Raw genomic sequence first — 20,949 nt, 5'->3', positions numbered from 1 at the left:
TGGGAGATAATGGTTACAGTGATGTCCCTCAGGGGTTTGTGGGGGACTTCTCCCCCCTGAGTGATGTGTAATTGGGGCCAGGAGTTTTGTTGGACAAGTAGTTCATGTAGATGCTGGTTGTCGTCGATGGTCTTCTTTTTTTCTTGCTCGGTTACACTCGGGTTGTTTTGATGGTATGATCTGGGATATATTCCAACCACTGGATTGCTGAGTAACATCAAATTGAGTAATCAAGTAGCTAACTAGCAAAACATTTTTATTTGGTTCTGGATTCCGAGATGACTCCTGTCCTAACAATGTTATGTCCTAACCAGGCTGTATATCTGCCTCTCTTGTCTCTAAACAACCTGTCCCCTAACCAAGCTGTATATCTCTCAGTCCCTAATTAAATCAAACTCTTTGTCTTCCAGAGTGTTGATGGCGTCACGTTAGGCTAGAGGAAGCAGGAAGCAGTCATCAAGATGAACGCGTTGCCGTCGATGGACCGGCACATCCAACAGACCAACGACAGGCTGCTGTGTATCAAACAGGTGAGACATAAGCAACCGGCACCAATGTTGTGGGTTCAACATGTGGAGGGATCAAATTCCCTCACGGTGTGTATTACCTCTAAGTTGTCTGCATGCTAAGTGGCAGATATTTCAAGAGAAGGATTGCTTGGATCAAAGGTTATTTGTAAAGTACAGTAGATCCCCGATGTCTGTACTGCCCCTTGCTCATGTCAATCCTCTCCAATGCGACGAGGAGGGACTCCTCCAGTCTACAGCTGCTCTCTCCACACACACACCATACCGCCTTATATGGCGATCTGTTAGCCTTCCCATTAGCTACAGTTACACAGATCAGGTTGCACTGGGGCTGAGAGAGAGGAGAGCAGAAGACAAGAGAGAAAGAGAGAGAGAGAGAGGGATGCCCTGTTAAGTGCAAGAGACTGCTCTCTCAAGCTCCTGTCTCTTCCACGTATTCTTTAGTTGATCTCTCTCTGTTTTAGTCTCGTCCATTCTCTCTATCTCTCTCCAACTCCTGTCTTCCTCTCATTCTCTCCCTGATTCACTGACGTCTTGTTCTGTAATAGATAGCTCTGCTCTGAGACCTAAGAGCGAGTGAGTACAGATGTCTGCCCACATGCTGCCGGTGGGTTATTGTTTTGGTTTGGGGTCCTGGCGAAGGGCCAGAGGGCTGAGCTGTTTTCTACTCAGGCAGGTAGTGAACAGCCTGATCCCCAGACGGGGTAAACATGGACATTCAGTGGAGGACCGGAAGGCTTTGATGTCTGTCTGCCTGTAATGCTGCAGACATCTCTCTCTCTCTCTCTCTCTCTCTCTCTCTCTCTCTCTCTCTCTCTCTCTCTCTCTCTCTCTCTCTCTCTCTCTCTCTCTCTCTCTCTCTCTCTCTCTCTCTCTCTCCTCTCTCTCTCTCTTCTCTCTCTCTCTCTCTCTCTCTCTCTCTCTCTCTCTCTCTCTCTCTCTCTCTCTCTCTCTCTCTCTCTTCTCTCTCTCTCTCTCTCTCTCTCTCTCTCTCTCTCCCTCCTGCTCTCCTTTTACATCCCAAAACAACACAGACAGACTTCTCTGTGGCAACTACAGTATGAACCCGTCTCACACTGGAGATGTAGGCTCTTTGACTCACATCAACCAGCAATAATGTCATTATCCCACTCATCTAGCCCTATCCCCTACCTCCCTCTCCATCTCTCCATCTCTCTTCCCTCTCCCTTTCTCTCTCACTCATCTAGCCCTATCCCCTACCTCCCTCTCCATCTCTCCATCTCTCTTCCCTCTCCCTTTCTCTCTCACTCATCTAGCCCTATCCCCTACCTCCCTCTCCATCTCTCCATCTCTCTTCCCTCTCCTTTTCTCTCTCACTCATCTAGCCCTATCCCCTACCTCCCTCTCCATCTCTCTCACTCATCTAGCCCTATCCCCTACCTCCTTCTCCATCTCTCCATCTCTCTTCCCTCTCCCTTTCTCTCTCACTCATCTAGCCCTATCCCCTACCTCTCTCTCCATCTCTCTTCCCTCTCCCTTTCTCTCTCACTCATCTAGCCCTATCCCCTACCTCCCTACCTCCCTCTCCATCTCTCTATCTCTCTTCCCTCTCCCGTTCTCTCTCACTCATCTAGCCCTATCCCCTACCTCCCTCTCCATCTCTCTTCCCTCTCCCTTTCTCTCTCACTCATCTAGCCCTATCCCCTACCTCCCTCTCCATCTTTCCATCTCCCTTCCCTCCTCATCTCTGTCTCCATTCCGTCTCTTTAACATATCTCGTCTCCATCTCCCCTCCCTCTTTCTCATCTCTCCATCTCAATCATTTCTCTCTGATAGTCCACAGCTGCTTCCACAATCACCCATCTCCACAATACAAAGACCCACCATTAAAGGCTCTTCTCCCTCTCAGAGGTCATGATATTGCTGTCTGTTCTCAAGGCCTACCTCTGTGGGTGAACAAACAGACAACCAGGGAGACACACACACACACACACACACACACACACACACACACACACACACACACACACACACACACACACACACACACACACACACACACACACACCATACCGCCTTATGTGGCGATCTGTTAGCTTACCCATTAGCTACAGCTACACAGATCAGGTTGCACTGGGGCTGAGCGAGAGGAGAGGGAGGGACAGCGAGAGAGAGATAGACAGAGATAGAGAGGGATGCCCTGTTAAGTGCAAGAGACTGCTTTCCCAAACTCCTGTCTCTTCCACGTATTCTTTAGTTGATCTCTCTCTGTTTTAGTCTCGTCCATTCTCTCTATCTCTCTCCAACTCCTGTCTTCCTCTCATTCTCTCCCTGATTCACTGACGTCTTGTTCTGTAATAGATAGCTCTGCTCTGAGACCTAAGAGCGAGTGAGTACAGATGTCTGCCCACATGCTGCCGGTGGGTTATTGTTTTGGTTTGGGGTCCTGGCGAAGGGCCAGAGGGCTGAGCTGTTTTCTACTCAGGCAGGTAGTGAACAGCCTGATCCCCAGACGGGGTAAACATGGACATTCAGTGGAGGACCGGAAGGCTTTGATGTCTGTCTGCATGTAATGCTGCAGACATCTCTCTCTCTCTCTCTCTCTCTCTCTCTCTCTCTCTCTCTCTCTCTCTCTCTCTCTCTCTCTCTCTCTCTCTCTCTCTCTCTCTCTCTCTCTCTCTCTCTCTCTCTCTCTCTCTCTCTTTCTCCTTTCTTTCTTTCTCACTCTCACTCTCACTCTCTCTCTCTCTCTCTCTCTCTCTCTCTCTCTCTCTCTCTCTCTCTCTCTCTCTCTCTCTCTTTCTCCTTTCTTTCTCACTCTCACTCTCACTCTCTCTCTTCTCTCTTCTCTCTCTTTCTCCTTCTTTCTATCTCTCTCTCCCTCTCTCTCTCTCTCTTTCTCCTTCTTTCTATCTCTCTCTCTCTCTCTCTCTCTCTCTCCCTCTCTCGCTCCATGTCACAATGTTTAGTAACATCACTACTGCTCCTTGTCTCTCTAGTTACTGTTAGTCTGTCTGGTGGGTAGCTCTCCCTCTCCTATTTTTTATATTTTGTTCCACCAAATTACTATAAAGTTAACTAGCCATTAGCTGCTCCCGAAGCAGCAGCTACTCTTCCTGGGGTCCAGAAAAATTAAGGCAGTTCATTCAATTTTAAAAACATTACAATACAATCACAGATTTCACAACATACTGTGTGCCCTCAGGCCTCTACTCCACCACATATCTACAGTACTAAATCCATGTGTATGTATAGTGTGTGTGTGTGTGTGTGTGTGTGTGTGTGTGTGTGTGTGTGTGTGTGTGTGTGTGTGTGTGTGTGTGTGTGTGTGTGTGTGTGTGTGTGTGTGTGTGTGTGTGTGTGTGTGTGTGTGTGTGTGTGTGTGTGTATGTGTGTGTATGCATGTGTCTGTGCCAATGTTTGTGTTATCCTGTGAGGCTGCCGACACCTCTCCCTCTGCTATCATGTCCCTCCAGATTGGAAAACACAGAAAGGGTAGGCGCTAATGGAAAGAGAGTAGCTTCTTCGGACTGGGCTTTTCTCTTTCATTTTGTTTTTCCCAGTGTAAATTTAGACACATTATTCTCTGTGGCAACTACAGTATGAACCCATCTCACACTGGAGATGTAGGCTCTTTGACTCACATCAACCAGCAATAATGTCATTATCCCACTCATCTAACCCTATCCCCTACCCCTCCCTCTCCCATCTCTCCATCTCTCTTCCCTCCCCTCTCCCCTTCTCCCCTCCCCACCTCACTCTCCCCCCTCCCCCCCACCCCGCCCTATCCCCTACCTCCCTCTCCATCTCTCCATCTCTCTTCCCTCTCCCTTTCTCTCTCACTCATCTAGCCCTATCCCCTACCTCTCTCTCCATCTCCCTTCCCTCTCCCTTTCTCTCTCACTCATCTCTCCATCTCAATCATTTCTCTCTGATAGTCCACAGCTGCTTCCACAATCACCCATCTCCACATTACAAAAGACCAACCTCTCCCTCTCAGGTCATGACATCGCTCTGTTCTCAAGGCCTACCTCTGTGGGTGAACAGACAGACAACCAAACACACACTCTCTCTCTCTCTCTCTCTCTCTCTTTCTCTCGCTCTCTCTCATAGGAGCTCTATTGTCAGACTGAGCTAAATCCTCTCTTTCAGACACTCACCTCAGCTGCCCTGCAAAGACAATACCTCTAAGTGTGTGTGTGTGTGTGTGTGTGTGTGTGTGTGTGTGTGTGTGTGTGTGTGTGTGTGTGTGTGTGTGTGTGTGTGTGTGTGTGTGTGTGTGTGTGTGTGTGTGTGTGTGTGTGTGTGTGTGTGGTGTGTGTGTGTGTGTGTGTACCTCTCCTCTGCTAGGATGCACTGAAGAACACATTAGCACTGAAGAACACATTTCAGCTAGGATGAAAATAATACATGCTTTTAAATGGGGCTCAATCTCCTCAGCTAGAACAAGCCAGAGCACAGAGCCATTCACCTCCTGAGCTGTGGAGAGGGAGAGAGAAGGAGCTAAAGAGAAGGGTAGTGTGAGAGAGATAGGGAGAGAACGAGAGAAGTAGAGGGAGAAAAACGGAGAGGGAGGGAGGAAGAAATGGAGGAAGAGAAGAGAGTGAGAGAGAAGGAGAAGGAAAGAGAGGAAGAGGCCTAGTTTAATACCCCTCATTGTGCTCTTCAAGGCTGAGTAGTGTGCAGACAGAGCGAGAGAATAGAATGAACCGTCTTTAACCTCTGTGAAAGAAGAGAGAAAGTGAATGTCAGCACACAGAAATCTCCGCTGCTCGAGCCTAAGCCCAGTACCCCAGTAATTTAAGATTGACGGCGGTCTCTTTTAGAGAATAGCCTGTAAGGTCCCTCACCCCCTACCAGCAACGCCCACTCAGGCCCTGATGCATTGTGGGTATAGAACCTATACCCTGCTCAACAATGCATCAAAGTTTGCTGGTAATGCCCTCACACTCACCCACCTAATCCTCTCCTCTAGTCGTACCTTCCTCTCTTCATATCTCTCTCCTGACCCTTGTCTTTTCATCCATCTCTCCTCCTAAAAAAACCCATGTCTACGTAATGATGACGATGGTTCCAGATACATTTATTATGAAGTGAGATATTTCTAACAGACAGTTTTTCTCTCGTTTGTCCGACAGCACCTACAGAACCCGGCTAACTTCCACACAGCAGCGACAGAGCTGCTGGACTGGTGCGGAGATCCCCGAGCCTTTCAGAGACCCTTTGAACAAAGCCTCATGGGATGCCTAACGGTAAGAAGACCCGCGCTGACCGTCTCAGCCAATCACAAGTCTCCATTACGGCTACGAACCAATCACACCCCTCTGTTGGTTGTGTCAGCCAATCACAGCTCTCCATTAGGGCTATGAACCAATTACAGCCTTCTGTTGTGTCCACAAATCACAGCCCTCTGTTATGGTTATGGGCCAATCACATCCCCCCGTTCCCGTGTCAAACGATCACAAGCCTCAGTTATGGTTACTGTTACTGTTAGCGACGGCGAAGTGAAGCAGCTGCTCAGGCCTTCAGGGGCCTGTGACCGAGGTTAAAGCCCCAGTCACGCTTCACTGTCTGTGCACACACACACACACACACATACACACACACACACACACACACACACACACACACACACACACACACACACACACACACACACACACACACACACACACACACACACACACACACACACACACTGTGGGATTATTTAAGATACTCTTTGAAGAGGCAGAGTTTCAGATGTTTTCGGGAAGATAGGCGGGGACTCTGCTCTCCTAGCTTCAGGGGGAAGCTGGTCCCACCATTGGGATGCCAGGACAGAGAAGAGCTTGGACTGGGCTGAGCGGGAGCTGCCCTCTCGTAGGGGTGGGAGGGTCAAGAGACCAGAGGTGGTAGAACGTAGTGCTTGGGTTGGGGTGTAGGGTTTGAGCATAGCCTGAAGGTAGGAAGGGGTAGTCCCTCTTGCTGCTCTGTTGGCAAGTTCCATGGTCTTGTAGTGGATGCAAACTTTGTCTGGAAGCCAGTGGAGTGTGCGGAGGAGGGGGGTGACATGGGAGAACTTGAAGATTGAACACCAAGCGGTCTGCAGGGTTCTGGATGAGTTGCAGGGGTTTGATGGCACAAACCATTAGCGAATTGCAGTAGTCCAGACGGGAGATGAAAAGTGAAAAATGTTAATGTCATGTGCACTATTACAGTGAAATGCCTTTCTTGCAAGCTCTAAACCCAACAATGCAGTAATCAATATCAATGTAGAACTAAAACATAACATAAGGTAGATCAAAAACACGATAAATAATATAAGAAATAAGAAGAACATGAGAAAGTACTGAACAAAAATATATACGCAACATCCAACAATTTCAAAGATTTTATTGAGTTACAGTTCATATACGGAAATCAGTCAATTGAAATAAATTCATTAGGTTCTAATCTATGGATTTCACATGACTGGGAATACAGATATGCATCTGTTGGTCACAGATACTGAACCTTAAAAAAAGGTAGGGGTGTGGATCAGAAAACCTTTGAAGAGGTGCAAATATTATTTTATTTGACCAGGCAAGTCAGTTAAGAACAAATTCTTATTTTCAACGACAGCCTAGGAACAGTGGGTTAACTGCCTTGTTCAGGGGCAGAACGACAGATTTTTACCTTAACAGCTTCGGGATTCGATCTTGCAACCTTTCAGTTACTAGTCTGACGCGCTAACCACTAGGCTACCTGCCGCCCCAAATATGATGAGAACTACATTGATTTGAGGTTCACTTATATTGGGAGTAGTGCCTTTCCTCAGCCACAGTGTGTTATATGTGCAGAAGTACTATCTCACAACTCGATGAAACCTTCACTCTTGTGCAGACATTTAGAAAAAAACATGCCAATTTGAAAAATAAGCTGCGGGAGTTTTTTGAGTGAGAATTAAGACAACTTTTGAGTAGTAAGACATGTATAAAAGCAACAGATACCATTAATAAGAACGGCCTAGAAGCGTCTTATATGGTGAACTACCGAGTGGCTAGGACAGGCATGCCCCATACTATTGTGGAGGACTTAATTCTTCCTGCTATGCCACGGATATGGCTGGGACAATGCTGGGGAAAAGGCCAAAAAAACTATACAGACAATGCCTTCATCAAACCACACTGTTTCACAATGCATCAGTGACATGGCAGGAGATGTTTTAAAACAAGCCAGTGAATTCTATGCATTACAGCTGGATGAGTCAACAGACGTGGCGGGCCTGGCACAGCTCCTGGTTTACGTCCGTTACGTTTATGGGGGGTCAATTAAGGAAGACATCCTCTTCTGCAAATCACTAGAAACCAGGACAACAGGAGAGGATATTTTTAAAGTACTGGACAGCTTTGTGACATCAAACTTTGGTGTTCAAGATGTGTTGGTATCTCTACTGATGGGGCAAAAGCCATGACAGGGAGACATAGTGGAGTGGTAATTCGCGTGCAAGTAGTGGCTCCCGACGACACTTGGGTACACTGCAGTATCCACCGAGAGGCTCTTGCTGCCAAAGGAATGCCTGACAGCTTGAAATACATGTTGGACACTACAGTGAAAATGGTTAACTTTGTTAAAGCAAGGCCTCTGAACTCTCGTGTTTTTTCTGCAATATGCAATGATGTGGGCAGCGACCATGTAAAGCTTTTACAAAACTGGTTATCAAGGGGTAAAGTATTGACACGTTGTTTTGAATTGAGAGACGAGCTTAAAGTTCTTTACTGACCCATAATTTTCACTTGTCTGACCGCTTGCATGATGACGAGTTCCTCACACGACTGGCCTATCTGGGTGATGTTTTTTCTCACCTGAATGATCTGAAGCTAGGATTACAGGAACTCTCCTCAACTATATTCAATGTTCGGGACAAAACTGAGGCTATGATTAAGAAGTTGGAGCTCTTCTCTGTCTGCATTAACAAAGACAACACACAGGTCTTTCCATCGTATGATTTTTTTGTGTGCAAATAAACTCAAGCTTACAATGTCAAATGTGATATAGCGAAGCACCTGAGTGAGTTGTGTGCGCAATTACGCAGGTACTTTCCCGAAACGTATGACACAAACAACTGGATTTGTTATCCCTTTCATGCCCTGCCTCCAATCCACTTACCGATATCTGAACAAGAGAGCCTCATCGAAATTGCAACAAGCGGTACAGTGAAAATTGAATTTAATCAGAAACCACTGCCAGATATCTGGATTGGGCTGCGCTCAGAGTATCCTGCCTTGGCAAATCGCGCTGTTAAGACACTGATGCCTTTTGTAACCACGTACCTATGTGAGAGTGGATTCTCAGCCCTCACTAGCATGAAAACTAAATACAGGCACAGACTGTGTGTGGAAAATTATACGGAGACTCTCTCCAATACAACCCAATATTGCAGAGTTATGTGCATCCGTTCAAGCACACCCTTCTCATTAACCTGTGGTGAGTTATAAACTATTTTTGATGAACAAATAAAGTTTTATATGTAAAATGGCTAAATAAAGAGCAAAATTATTGATTATTATTATTATATTATTATTTGTGCCCTGGTCCCATAAGAGCTCTTTGTCACTTCCCACGAGCCGAGTTGTGATAAAAACTCACATTCTTATGTGTCACGTGTGCTCTCTCTCCGGCCTCTAGGTTACCAGGCTGTTCATTAAGGCGCACACCTGTCACCAGTGTTAGGCGCATAATGACACTCACCTGGACTCCATCACCTCCTTGATTACCTGCCCTCTGTTCCTGTTTCATGTCGGCGCGCTGTTCGTGTTTCTTGTTTATTTATTAATTAAATGTTTTCACTCCCTGAACTTGCTTCCCGACTCTCAGCGCACTCGTTACATTATGTTTAATAAATGTATTGTATAGGGTGTGTGTGGCAGGCTTACAATGATGACAAAAAACAACATTTGAGAGTGTCCTGACCGTGGTGCTAGAGAGGGTACGCAGCTGGAGGTTGAATTTCTGAAGGGGTACGGGACTATAAAAAGTTTGGGAACCACTGCTCTAAAACAACGTTGGAGGTGGCTTATGCTAGAGAAATTAACATTAAATTATCTGGCAACAGCTCTGTTGGACATTCCTGCAGTCAGCAAACCAATTGCGCACTCCCTCAAAACTTGAGACATCTGTGGCATTGTGTTGTGTGACAAAACTGCACATTTTAGAGTGGCCTTTTATTGTCCCCTGCACAAGATGCACCTGTGTAATGATCACGCTGTTTAATCAGCTTCTTGATATGCCACACCTGTCAGATGGATGGATTATTTTGACAAAGGAGAAATGCTCACCAGCAGGGATGTAAACAAATTTGTGACTTTTTTTTGTGCGTATCGAACATTTCTGGGATCTTTTATTTCAGCTCATGAAACATGGGACCAACACTTTACATGTTGTGTTAATATTTTTGTTCAGTGTATATCCAGGGTCAGTTCCAATACCATATTTCCAATGTGCAGGGAAAGTGGAGCGATAGTAGAGCATGAACCTGCAGGAGCGAGTCACTGTTTTGATGTTTGCAGAGAACGACAGGCTGTTTGCCAGGGTCACGCCAAGGTTCTTTGCACTCTGGGAGGGTGCAGGCCACACTGTGACGGAGACGTCTTGGAGCGTGCAGGCCTTCCCGGGGAGGAAGAGCACAAATTGAGAGACGTTATTTTTAACAGAATTTCTGAATGTTGTCTTAAACTGAAGGGATAGCATCTGTAGGCCTAGTGTGTGTAGCGTGTGTATTGTAAATGGACAAACTCATCATTCTGGAAGTCACTTTTAAAGCTTCTTAAAGCTGGGTCAAGTACAAGTGTTGGTTTAGGATTACTATTTTTTGCTCTAGTTTCCACTCGTTTTTAAAATGTGTTATCTAAACATTACTCAGTCTATAGGTTGAGTAGATGATGAAGGTTAGCAAATCTGTGCCGAGCTTTGCTCAGATCGAGCCTTCTGAACACATCTTAGGACAGTGTTTTTTCTAGGACAGTGGTGATGAGGAAGCAGTAGTCTCGCTACAGTCTCTCTCTAGTCTCTCCGGGTTGCTTCCGGCAGTGTAGAACCAATGCTCCAGCTTAACCGTCTGTAGAAGTTCCAGCAGTTGAGACAGAGAGGACCAGTCGGAAATGGGAAGCATGTCACCCGGTAACGTCACTGGCGTATCCGCTTGTTGCCCCATGCTACACATGAGCACAATTCCTGCCCGCATTTCAAGCCCCGACAACCCAAACTCATAATTTGTTGGGAGTTGTCTGTCTCCCCAGATTTTTTCTCCCTTTCAAAATGTCAGAGAGAAGCCGACATCCTCCCCATACCTTGTGCTGTTGCCTAACTTACAATGCTCCAAGGTCTGGTATATCCAAGACTACGGAAGCAGTCTGACAACTAAATCTGTGAGTTTACTGAATCATCTGATGACTGTAGTTTTTAACAGATGCTCAAACAATGTTCCTGATGATATTTTAATTTCCCGTCTGTGTGTGCGTGCTACAATAGATTCAACAAGGCTTTTTACATCATGGTTCACCTCATAAACCTGTTCCAGCATAATCTCATTCTGGGAACCCAGAGCCAAATATCACATTATTCGATAACAGAACATCAGGGTTAGGAGGTTAGTGGGACACAAGCATTTACTAGTTTAGCAGGCATAAGATTATAACTGTTTGCTAAGGAGAGTCAGGGTATTTTCTATCGTGCTTTCATGATAAATGGCAACACATGGAACAAACATATTGTAGTGAAAAGTAGTTCACTATATAGGGAATAGGGTGCCATTTTGGGATGTACCTTACCTGTCCCACTGGTCTCTCTTAGATCTGAAATATTCAAAAGCTCAAATAGTAACCGTTTTGATTAGCTTCCACACAAATACCCCTGAATATGTTGCAGATAGTTACTTACTGTGTTGATAATTCTGTGGTTGCTCACTGAGTAGTGTTCTGGTTACTTATCGATTGTTCTCTCTCTTTCTCTCTCCCGTCTCTTTCTTCCCCTCTTCATCTGTGTCTCTTGCTCTCCCTCCCTCTTCCCCCTCCCTCTCCTCCATCCCTTTCCTCTTTCTATCCCTCCCTCTAGGTGGTGAGTCGTGTGGCAGCCCAACAAGGCTTTGACCTGGACCTAGGCTACAGGCTGCTGGCTGTGTGTGCTGCTAACAGAGACAAGTTCACGCCCAAGTCTGCAGGTAAGAGACACGGCAAAATTACTGACTAAATATCAGGATCGTGTTCATTAGGGCACGCAATAGAAAAAGTTTTACAACGTTTCTTATTGGACAGATGCAGGTCATCCCGTCCTGTTGCAATTAGTTTTTTTCTGTTTGGTGCCAAATGTACCCAGGTGAAACAGGACTGTAAAATAAAGTGTTACCCGCGCCATGATGAAGTGCAGGCTAGGAAGTCACTGTATGTGACACAGCTACTGTTGAACACCCCAGGCCCAACGTTTCAATCTTTTAGGAGGCCTTTTGTGTGAATTGTTCTCAGTCTGAGTTCATAAGGTAGATTATTGCATTTACTGTACAATTTAAGTCGGAAGTTTACATACACCTTAGCCAAATACATTTAAACTCAGTTTTTCACAATTCCCAACATTTAATCCTAGTAAAAGTTCCCTGTTTTAGGTCAGTTAGGATAACCACTTTATTTTAAGAATGTGAAATGTCAGAATAATAGTGGAGAGAATTATTTATTTCAGCTTTTATTTCTTTCATCACATTCCCAGTGGGTCGGAAATTTACACACACTCAATCAGTATTTGGTAGCATTGCCTTTAAATTGTTTGACTTGGGTCAAACGTTTCAGGTAGCCTTCCACAAGCTTCCCACAATAAGTTTGGTGAATTTTGGCCCATTCCTCCTGACAAAGCTGGTGTAACTGAGTCAGGTTTGTAGGCCTCCTTGCTCGCACACGCTTTTTCAGTTCTGCCCACACATTTTCTATAGGATTGAGGTCAGGGCTTTGTGATGACAACTCCTATACCTTGACTTTGTTGTCCTTAAGCCATTTTGCCACAACTTTGGAAGTATGCTTGGGGTCATTGTCCATTTGGAAGACCCATTTGCGACCAAGCTTTAACTTCCTGACTGATGTCTTGAGATGTTGCTTCAATATATCCACATCATTTTCCTGCCTCGTGATGCCATCAATTTTGTGAATTGCACCAGTCGCTCCTGCAGCAAAGCACCCCCACAACATGATGCTGCCACCCCTGTGCTTCATGGTTGGGATGGTGTTCTTCGGCTTGCAAACCTCCCCCCTTTTCCTCCAAACATAACGATGGTCATTATGCCCAAACAGTTCTATTTTTGTTTCATCAGACCAGAGGACATTTCTCCAAAAAAATACAATCTTTGTCCCCATGTGCAGTTGCAAACCATAGTCTGGCTTTTTGATGGCGGTTTTGGAGCAGTGGCTTCTTCCTTGCTGAGCGGCCTTTCAGGTTATGTCGATATAGGACTCGTTTTACTGTGGATATAGATACTTTTTTACCTGTTTCCTCTAGCATCTTCACAAGGTCCTTTGCTGTTATTCTGGGATTGATTTGCTCTTATCGCACCAAAGTATGTTAATCTTTAGGAGACAGAACGCGTCTCCTTCCTGAGCGGTATGACGGCTGCATGGTCCAATGGTGTTTATACTTGCGTACTATTGTTTGTACAGATGAACGTGGTACCTTCAGGTTTTTGGAAATTGTTCCCAAGGATGAACCAGACTTGTGGAGGTCTCCAATTCTTTTTCTGAGGTCTTGGCTGATTTCTTTTGATTTTCCCATGATGTCAAGCAAAGAGGCACTGAGTTTGAAGGTAGGCCTTGAAATACATCCACAGGTACACCTCCAATTGACTCAAATTATGTCAATTAGCCTATCAGAAGCTTCTTAAGCCATGACATAATTTTCTGGAATTTTCCAAGCTGTTTAAAGGCACAGTCAAGTTAGTGTATGTAAACTTCTGACCCACTGGAATTGTGATGCAGTGAATTATTAGTGAAATAATCTGTAAACAATTGTTGGCAAAGTTACTTGTGTCATGCACAAAGTAGATGTCCTAACCGACTTGCCAAAACTATAGTTTGTTCACAAGAAATGTGTGGAGTGGTTGAAAAACGAGTTTTAATGACTCTATCTATAAGATAACTGTATCTATAAGGTTGTCTGATCACGTCCTGGTCACAGAAATGGGATGCAAGTTTTAACCAGAGCTCTGTGGGCCCTTGTCAAAAGAGGTGCACTTTGTAGGGAATAAGGTGCTATTTGGAACATAACCATGGTCATATTTTAGGGCTTCTGTGTTTTTTTTTATTTCAGCCTTCTTTAAACTGCTTGTACAGTATCTCAGACATGACGTATGGCCAGAGTACATTATAACAGAGTATTTATAGTAGCTATTAATCTTTAATGTGCCATTGAGAAGAGCTGTCCGGATGGCAGGCAGCCTCACAGAAAACAGTCAACTCGACAGTCTCTACACACACACACACGCACACAAACACACACACACACGCAAACACAAATGTACCCACACGCACACACAACACACACACACTACAGTAATGCTGTCCTCAGACACTTTACCTTTCAAATCCAATTCCTCCAATCCATACCCCATTGCTCCTCAAAGTGTCCATTTGTCGGAGTGAAATCTGGATAGGCAGGGACGAGAGAGAGAGATGGATGGATGGGTGGAGAGGTAGAGAAAGCCTGACAAAGCCATAACCGGTCAGAATAAAGATAAACGGATGGTTGAAAGAACTTTGAGTAACCATGAATTTGATTGGCTTGTTTTTTGTGGTAAATATTTGGGATTTCGGCATTATGTGCTAGCATGTACAGTTGAAGTCGGAAGTTTACATACACTTAGGTTGGAGTCATTAAAACTTGTTTTTCAACCACTCCACAAATTTCTTTTTAACAAACTATAGTTTTGGAAAGTCGGTTAGGACATCTACTTTGTGCATGACATAAGTCATTTTCCCAACAATTGTTTACAGACAGATTATTTCACTTATAATTCACTGTATCACAATTCCAGTGGGTCAGAAGTTTACATACACTAAGTTGACTGTGCCTTTAAACAGCTTGGACAATTCCATAAAACGATGTCATGGCTTTAGAAGCTTCTGATAGGCTAATTGACATAATTTGAGTCAATTGGAGGTGTACCTGTGGATGTATTTCAAGGCCTACCTTCAAACTCAGTGCCTCTTTGCTTGACATCATGGGAAAATCAAAAGAAATCAGGCAAGAAAAAATTGGAGACCTCCACAAGTCTGGTTCATCCTTGGGAGCAATTACCAAATGCCTGAAGGTACCACGTTCATCTGTACAAACAATAGTACGCAAGTATAAACACCATGGGACCACGCAACCGTCATACCGCTCAGGAAGGTGACGCGTTCTGTCTCCTAGAGATTAACGTACTTTGGTGCTATAAGTGCAAATCAATCCCAGAATAACAGCAATGGACCTTGTGAGATGCTGGAGGAAACAGGTGCAAAATTATCTATATCCACAGTAAAACGAGTCCTATATCGACATAACCTGAAAGGCCGCTCAGCAAGGAAGAAGCCACTGCTCCAAAACCGCCATCAAAAAACCAGACTACGGTTTGCAACTGCACATGGGGACAAAGATCGTTCATTTTGGAGAAATGTCCTCTGGTCTGATGAAACAAAAATAGAACTGTTTAGCCATAATGACCATAGTTACGTTTGGAGGAAAAAGGGGGCGGCTTGCAAGCCGAAGAACACCATCCCAACCGTGAAGCACGGGTGTGGCAGCATCATGTTGTGGGGGTGCTTTGCTGCAGGAGGGACTGGTGCACTTTATAAAATAGATGGCATCATGAGGAAGGAAAATTATGTGGATATATTGAAGCAACATCTCGAGACATCAGTCAGGAAGTTAAAGCTTTGTCGCAAATGAGTCTTCCAAATGGACAATGACCCCAAGAATACTTCCAAAGTTGTGGCAAAATGGCTTAAGGACAACAAAGTTAAGGTATTGGAGTGGCCATCACAAAGCCCTGACCTCAATCCTATAGAAAATGTGTGGGCAGAACTGTTAAAGCGTGTGCGAGCAAGGAGGCCTACAAACCTGACTCAGTTACACTAGCTCTGTCAGGAGGAATGGGACAAAATTCACCAAACTTATTGTGGGAAGCTTGTGGAAGGCTACCTAAAACGTTTGACCCAAGTTAAACAATTTATAGGCAATGCTACCAAATACTAATTGAGTGTATGTAAACTTCTGACCCACTGGGAATGTGATGAAAGAAATAACAGCTGAAATAAATAATTCTCTCTACTATTATTCTAACATTTCACATTCTTAAAATAAAGTGGTGATCCTAACTGACCTAAGACAGGGAATTTTTACTTAGATTAAATGTCAGGAATTGTGAAAAACTGAGTCTAAATGTATTTATATGTGTACACACAACAGAATTACATTTCTCCATTTCATCTCTCATGTCTCAGTGCTCATCCGTAGAGAGCATTTTCAAAATCAACTGTTTCTATTCTTTCTTCTCTTGAAATAGTATAATTCCTTAGTGGTTGATCCACCTATTAGAAGAACCCAAGCACACAGACAGACAGACAGACAGGCAGACGTTAGTTTATATGGCTAGGTCTATTCCCTTCACCTGTTTCTGTACTGATGGTATAATGTGACTGTCGCCCAGTGCTCAAGTTGAACTGTGTGGTCTGTATGACAGTTTAAATCATCTCCAGGCCTTGTGATGGCTCTGGGATCTTGTTGAAAGAATCCAGTCTGGGCCTGAGCCTGGGCCTGGGCCTTGGCCTGGGCCTGATGCATCCCAAATGGCCCCCTATGCGCTATGGGCCCTGGTCAAAAGTGCTACAGTGAATAAGGCTCCATTTTGGACACAAACCAAAATGTGGGTTCAGCGGAATAGGTGGTGGACTGAAGCCTGAAAACACGAAGTTGATCGATCCCCGTCGAGGGAGGAGCAGATTTTTTGTACATGACAGTAAACCATTCTTATGACTATAAGATTTGTTAGCACCTTCATTTCTTGCACATTTTCTCTCATAAAAAATATATTTGAACACACGGCCGCTCAGGCAATTTTGCTAAACAACTAAACTTGGAACCAATCAGAACTCCCGTACATACCCCTCGTGATGAAGGCAGCCAATGTGCGGCTTCTATCTACGATGTAAACACAGCTTCATGTAAAAACACGAGCTGCTGTCTGATGAAGAAGAACCGATATAGCTAGCTAGCTCCCCAAATGAAATAAGATAAATATCTGTTTTGAGGGCACTTGAAATATGCAGCATGCAAAATGAATTGTCTTGATCATATGAAGAGGTAACTAACTCCATTGATCATTTAGACAATTTATTGAAAGCTAGCCAATGTTACAGTTTGACTAGCCTAGCCAGCTACTGTAAATGCCATTTTGTGTTTCATTAGCTAGCTATCGCTCTGTCAGAGAATTCAATTGTTGAATCATGTTTTGGCATGATTATATTTCTCATTTCAATTATCTAACTTTCAATCAGACACTTTGCAAAGAAACCCAAATCAGGGCATGTAGATAGAAAGATGTGTGCCTGTCATGTATGTTAGAATGGAGGTTTAAAAATGACAGTTGCATATCGATATTAGCCAATACATATGGCATAGCCAACACGAACAGTGCCTTCAGAATGTATTCATACCCCTTGACTTATTCCACATTTTGTTGTGTGACAGCCTGAATTCAAAATGGATGAAATGTTTTTTTTTTGGTAACACTTTACTTGACACTTAGTGTCATAACACTTTATGATATGGTCATAACCATGTCATAATATGTCATAACAGCTGACATAACTTGTTATAATCTGACATAATATGGTCATAACAGTGTCATGACCCATATGTTTACATCTGATGTGACATATATTGCGTTATTTTATGTCTGGTTATGACACCTACATTTCCCTGCCAAGAAGAAGTTTCCTTTCATTCTAAAGTTTGTTTTATTGTTGTAATGAAGTCATGTTTTTACACTTTATGACACTTATCAAGAAGCATTATGACCACCTGTGTCACTTTACTTGGACTAAGGAAATACACTTTATGACACTGTCAAGAAGCATTATGACCATCAGAGTCATATAAGCCAGATAGGCCTATCACGGGCCTATTACTTGCCCTTATATCAGTCATCAGTCAAAAAGACGGTGTCTTGTCCTGCTCCTGAAATATGCTCCTGCATTCATCCCAGTCATCAGCAACAGGGAATTGTGGTATGTGCATGTCTGACATCATTGGGTGCGCAATTACAATGTTAATTCAACATGGTCAATTTCAGAAAATGTTATAAAACATAAAAATACCGTTGACAAGTTGTCTATGGTGTAATAGAATGTTTTGCCTTGTGTGGAAGGGTTTTGTGGGTTTTAACAGTCGTATGTAGGTGTCATAACCAGCCACAAAATAACTACCATGGTAGGTTTTGTGAGTTTTGACACTTATGTAGGTGTCATAACCAGCCATAAAATAACGTAATATATGTCACAGGTCTAAATATATGTGTCACCGTGTTATGACCATATTATGACAGGTTATGTCAGCTGTTATGACGTATTGTGACATGGTTATGACCGTGTCTTAACATTTTACTACGCTAGGTATCAAGTAAAGTGTAAAACAAAACACACCCCATTATGACAAAGTGAAAACTTGTTTTTATAAATCTTTGCAAATTTATTGAAAATGAAATACAGAAATATCTCATTCACAGTACATAAGTATTCACACCACTTTGCTATGACACTCCGAATTTAGCTCAGATGCATCCAATTTACCTTGATCATCCATAAAATGTCACTACAACTTCATTGGAGTCCACCTGTGGCCAATTCAATTGTTTGGACATGATTTAGAAAGAAACACACATGTCTATATAAGGACCCACAGTTGACAGTGCATGTCAGAGCAGAAAATATACCATGATGTCCAAAGAACTGTCCATAGATCTCCGAGATGGAATTGTGATGAGGCATATATCTGGGGAAGGGTATAAAACTATTTCTAGAGTGTTGAAAGTTTCCAAGAGCACAGAGGTCTCCATCATTGGGAGATATATATATTTTTTGATTACCCAGCCTAGAGCTGGCTGTCCGACCAAACTGAGCAACCGGGCAAGAAGGACCTTGGTCAGGGAGGTGACCAAGAACCCAATGACCACTCTGACAGAACTACAGAGTTCCTTGGCTAAGATGGATTCTATCGCGCCCAGAAACCTGCTCCTTTTACTCTCTGTTCCGGACGTACTAGACAACCAGTTCTTATAGCCTTTAGCTGTACCCTTATCCTACTCCTCCTCTGTTCCTCTGTTGATGTAGAGGTTAATCCAGGCCCTGCAGTGCCTAGCTCCAATCCTAGTCCCCAGAGAAGCCTCCTCCCTATGTTTGTTTTATTCACTATTTTAGCACACTCTGCCAACCCGGATGTCCTAGCCGTGTCTGAATCCTGGCTTAGGAAGACCCCCAAAAACCCTGAAATTTTCATCCCTAACTATAACATTTTCTGAAAAGATAGACCTGCCAAAGGGGGCGGAGTTGCAATCTACTGCAGAGATAGCCTGCAGAGTTCTGTCTTACTATCCAGGTCTGTACCCAAACAATTCGAGCTTCAACTTTTAAAAATCCACCTTTCCAGAATCAAGTCTCTCACCATTGCCGCTTGCTATAGACCACCCTCTGCCCCCAGCTGTGCTCTGGACACCATATGTGAACTGATTGCCCCCCATCTATCTTCAGAGCTTGTGCTGCTAGGTGACCTAAACTGGGACATGCTTAACACCCCGGCCGTCCTACAATCTAAGTTTGATGCCCTCAATCTCAGGCCGTCTCTCTTCTCTGTATACATCAATGATGTCGCTCTTGCTGCTGGTGATTCTCTGATCCACCTCTATGCAGATGACACCATTCTGTATACTTCTGGCCCTTCTTTGAACATTGTGTTAACTAACCTCCAGACGAGCTTCAATGCCATACAACTCTCCCCCCGTGGCCTCCAACTGCTCTTAAATGCAAGTAAAACTAACTGCATGCTCTTCAACCGATTGCTGCCCGCACCTGCCCACCCGTCCAGCATCACTACTCTGGACGGTTCTGACTTAGAATATGTGGACAACTACAAATACCTAGGTGTCTGGTTAGACTGTAAACTCTCCTTCCAGACTCACACTAAGCATCTCCAATCCAAAATGAAATCTAGAATCGGCTTCCTATATCGCAACAAAGCATCCTTCACTCATGCTGCCAAACATACCCTCGTAAAACTGACCATCCTACCGATCCTCGACTTCGGCAATGTCATTTACAAAATAGCCTCCAACACTCTACTCAGCAAATTGGATGCAGTCTATCACAGTGCTATCCGTTTTGTCACCAAAGCCCCATATACCACCCACCACTGCGACCTGTACGCTCTTGTTGGCTGGCACTCGCTTCATACTCGTGGCCAAACCCACTGGCTCCAGGTCATCTACAAGTCTTTGCTAGGTAAAGCCACGCCTTATCTCAGCTCACTGGTCACCATAGCAGCACCCACCCGTAGCACACGCTCCAGCAGGTATATCTCACTGGTCACCCCCAAAGCCAATTCCTCCTTTGGCTGCCTTTCCTTCCAGTTCTCTGCTGCCAATGACTGGAATGAACTGCAAAAATCACTGAAGCTGGAGACACATATCTCCCTCACTAGCTTTAAGCACCAGCTGTCAGAGCAGCTCACAGATCACTGCACCTGTACATAGCCCATCTGTAATTAGCCCATCCAACTACCTCATCCCCATACTGTATTTATTTATTTATCTTGCTCCTTTGCACCCCAGTATATCTACTTGCACATTCATCTTCTGCACATCTATCACTCCAGTGTTTAATTGGTATATTGTAATTACTTCGCCACCATGGCCTATTTATTGCCTTACCTCCCTTATCTTACCTCATTTGCACACAATGTATATAGACGTTTGTTTTCTACTGTATTATTGACTGTATGTTTGTTTATTCCATGTGTAACTCTGTGTTGTTGTATGTGCCGAACTGCTTTGCTTTATCTTGGCCAGGTCGCAGTTGTAAATGAGAACTTGCTCTCAACTAGCCTACCTGGTTAAATAAAGGTGAAAAAATAAATTGGGAGACCCTGTCAGAAGAACAATAGTTTCTACAGCACTTCACCAATCTGAGGTTTATGGAAGAGTGGCCCGACGGAAGCCACTCCTGAGAAAAAGGCACAGGACAGAATGCCTGGAGTTTTCAAAAAGGCAAGACTCTGAGAGCATAAGACAAAAAATGATGAGGTCTGATGATGCAAAAATGTAACTCTTTGGCCTGAATGCAAAGCGCTATGTCTGGAGAGAATTTGCCACAGGTCATCACCAGTCTAACACCATCCCTACCGTGAAGCATGGTGGTGGTAGCATCATGCTATGGGGAAG

At 44.2% G+C, this 20,949-nt stretch overlaps 1 protein-coding gene across 6 annotated transcripts in view; it reads left to right on the top strand.

The window, feature by feature from the left end:
* Positions 1-20,949, top strand: part of LOC139571027 (zinc finger MIZ domain-containing protein 1-like) — a 201,415-nt gene that overhangs the window by 149,099 nt on the left and 31,367 nt on the right. For all 6 annotated transcript variants that reach the window (XM_071393499.1, XM_071393500.1, XM_071393502.1 and 3 more), the window contains 3 exons: positions 411-530; positions 5,627-5,740; positions 11,562-11,667. In XM_071393499.1, the coding sequence (XP_071249600.1) occupies positions 462-530; positions 5,627-5,740; positions 11,562-11,667 (289 nt within the window). In that variant the 5' untranslated portion in view covers positions 411-461. The remainder of the gene's footprint in view (positions 1-410; positions 531-5,626; positions 5,741-11,561; positions 11,668-20,949) is intronic.

This window comes from Salvelinus alpinus, chromosome 3 (assembly GCF_045679555.1).
Source record: "Salvelinus alpinus chromosome 3, SLU_Salpinus.1, whole genome shotgun sequence".
NCBI classification, from domain to species: domain Eukaryota; kingdom Metazoa; phylum Chordata; class Actinopteri; order Salmoniformes; family Salmonidae; genus Salvelinus; species Salvelinus alpinus.
Note: the sequence above shows the minus strand (reverse complement) of the source record. Positions and strands in the feature narration are given on the sequence as shown.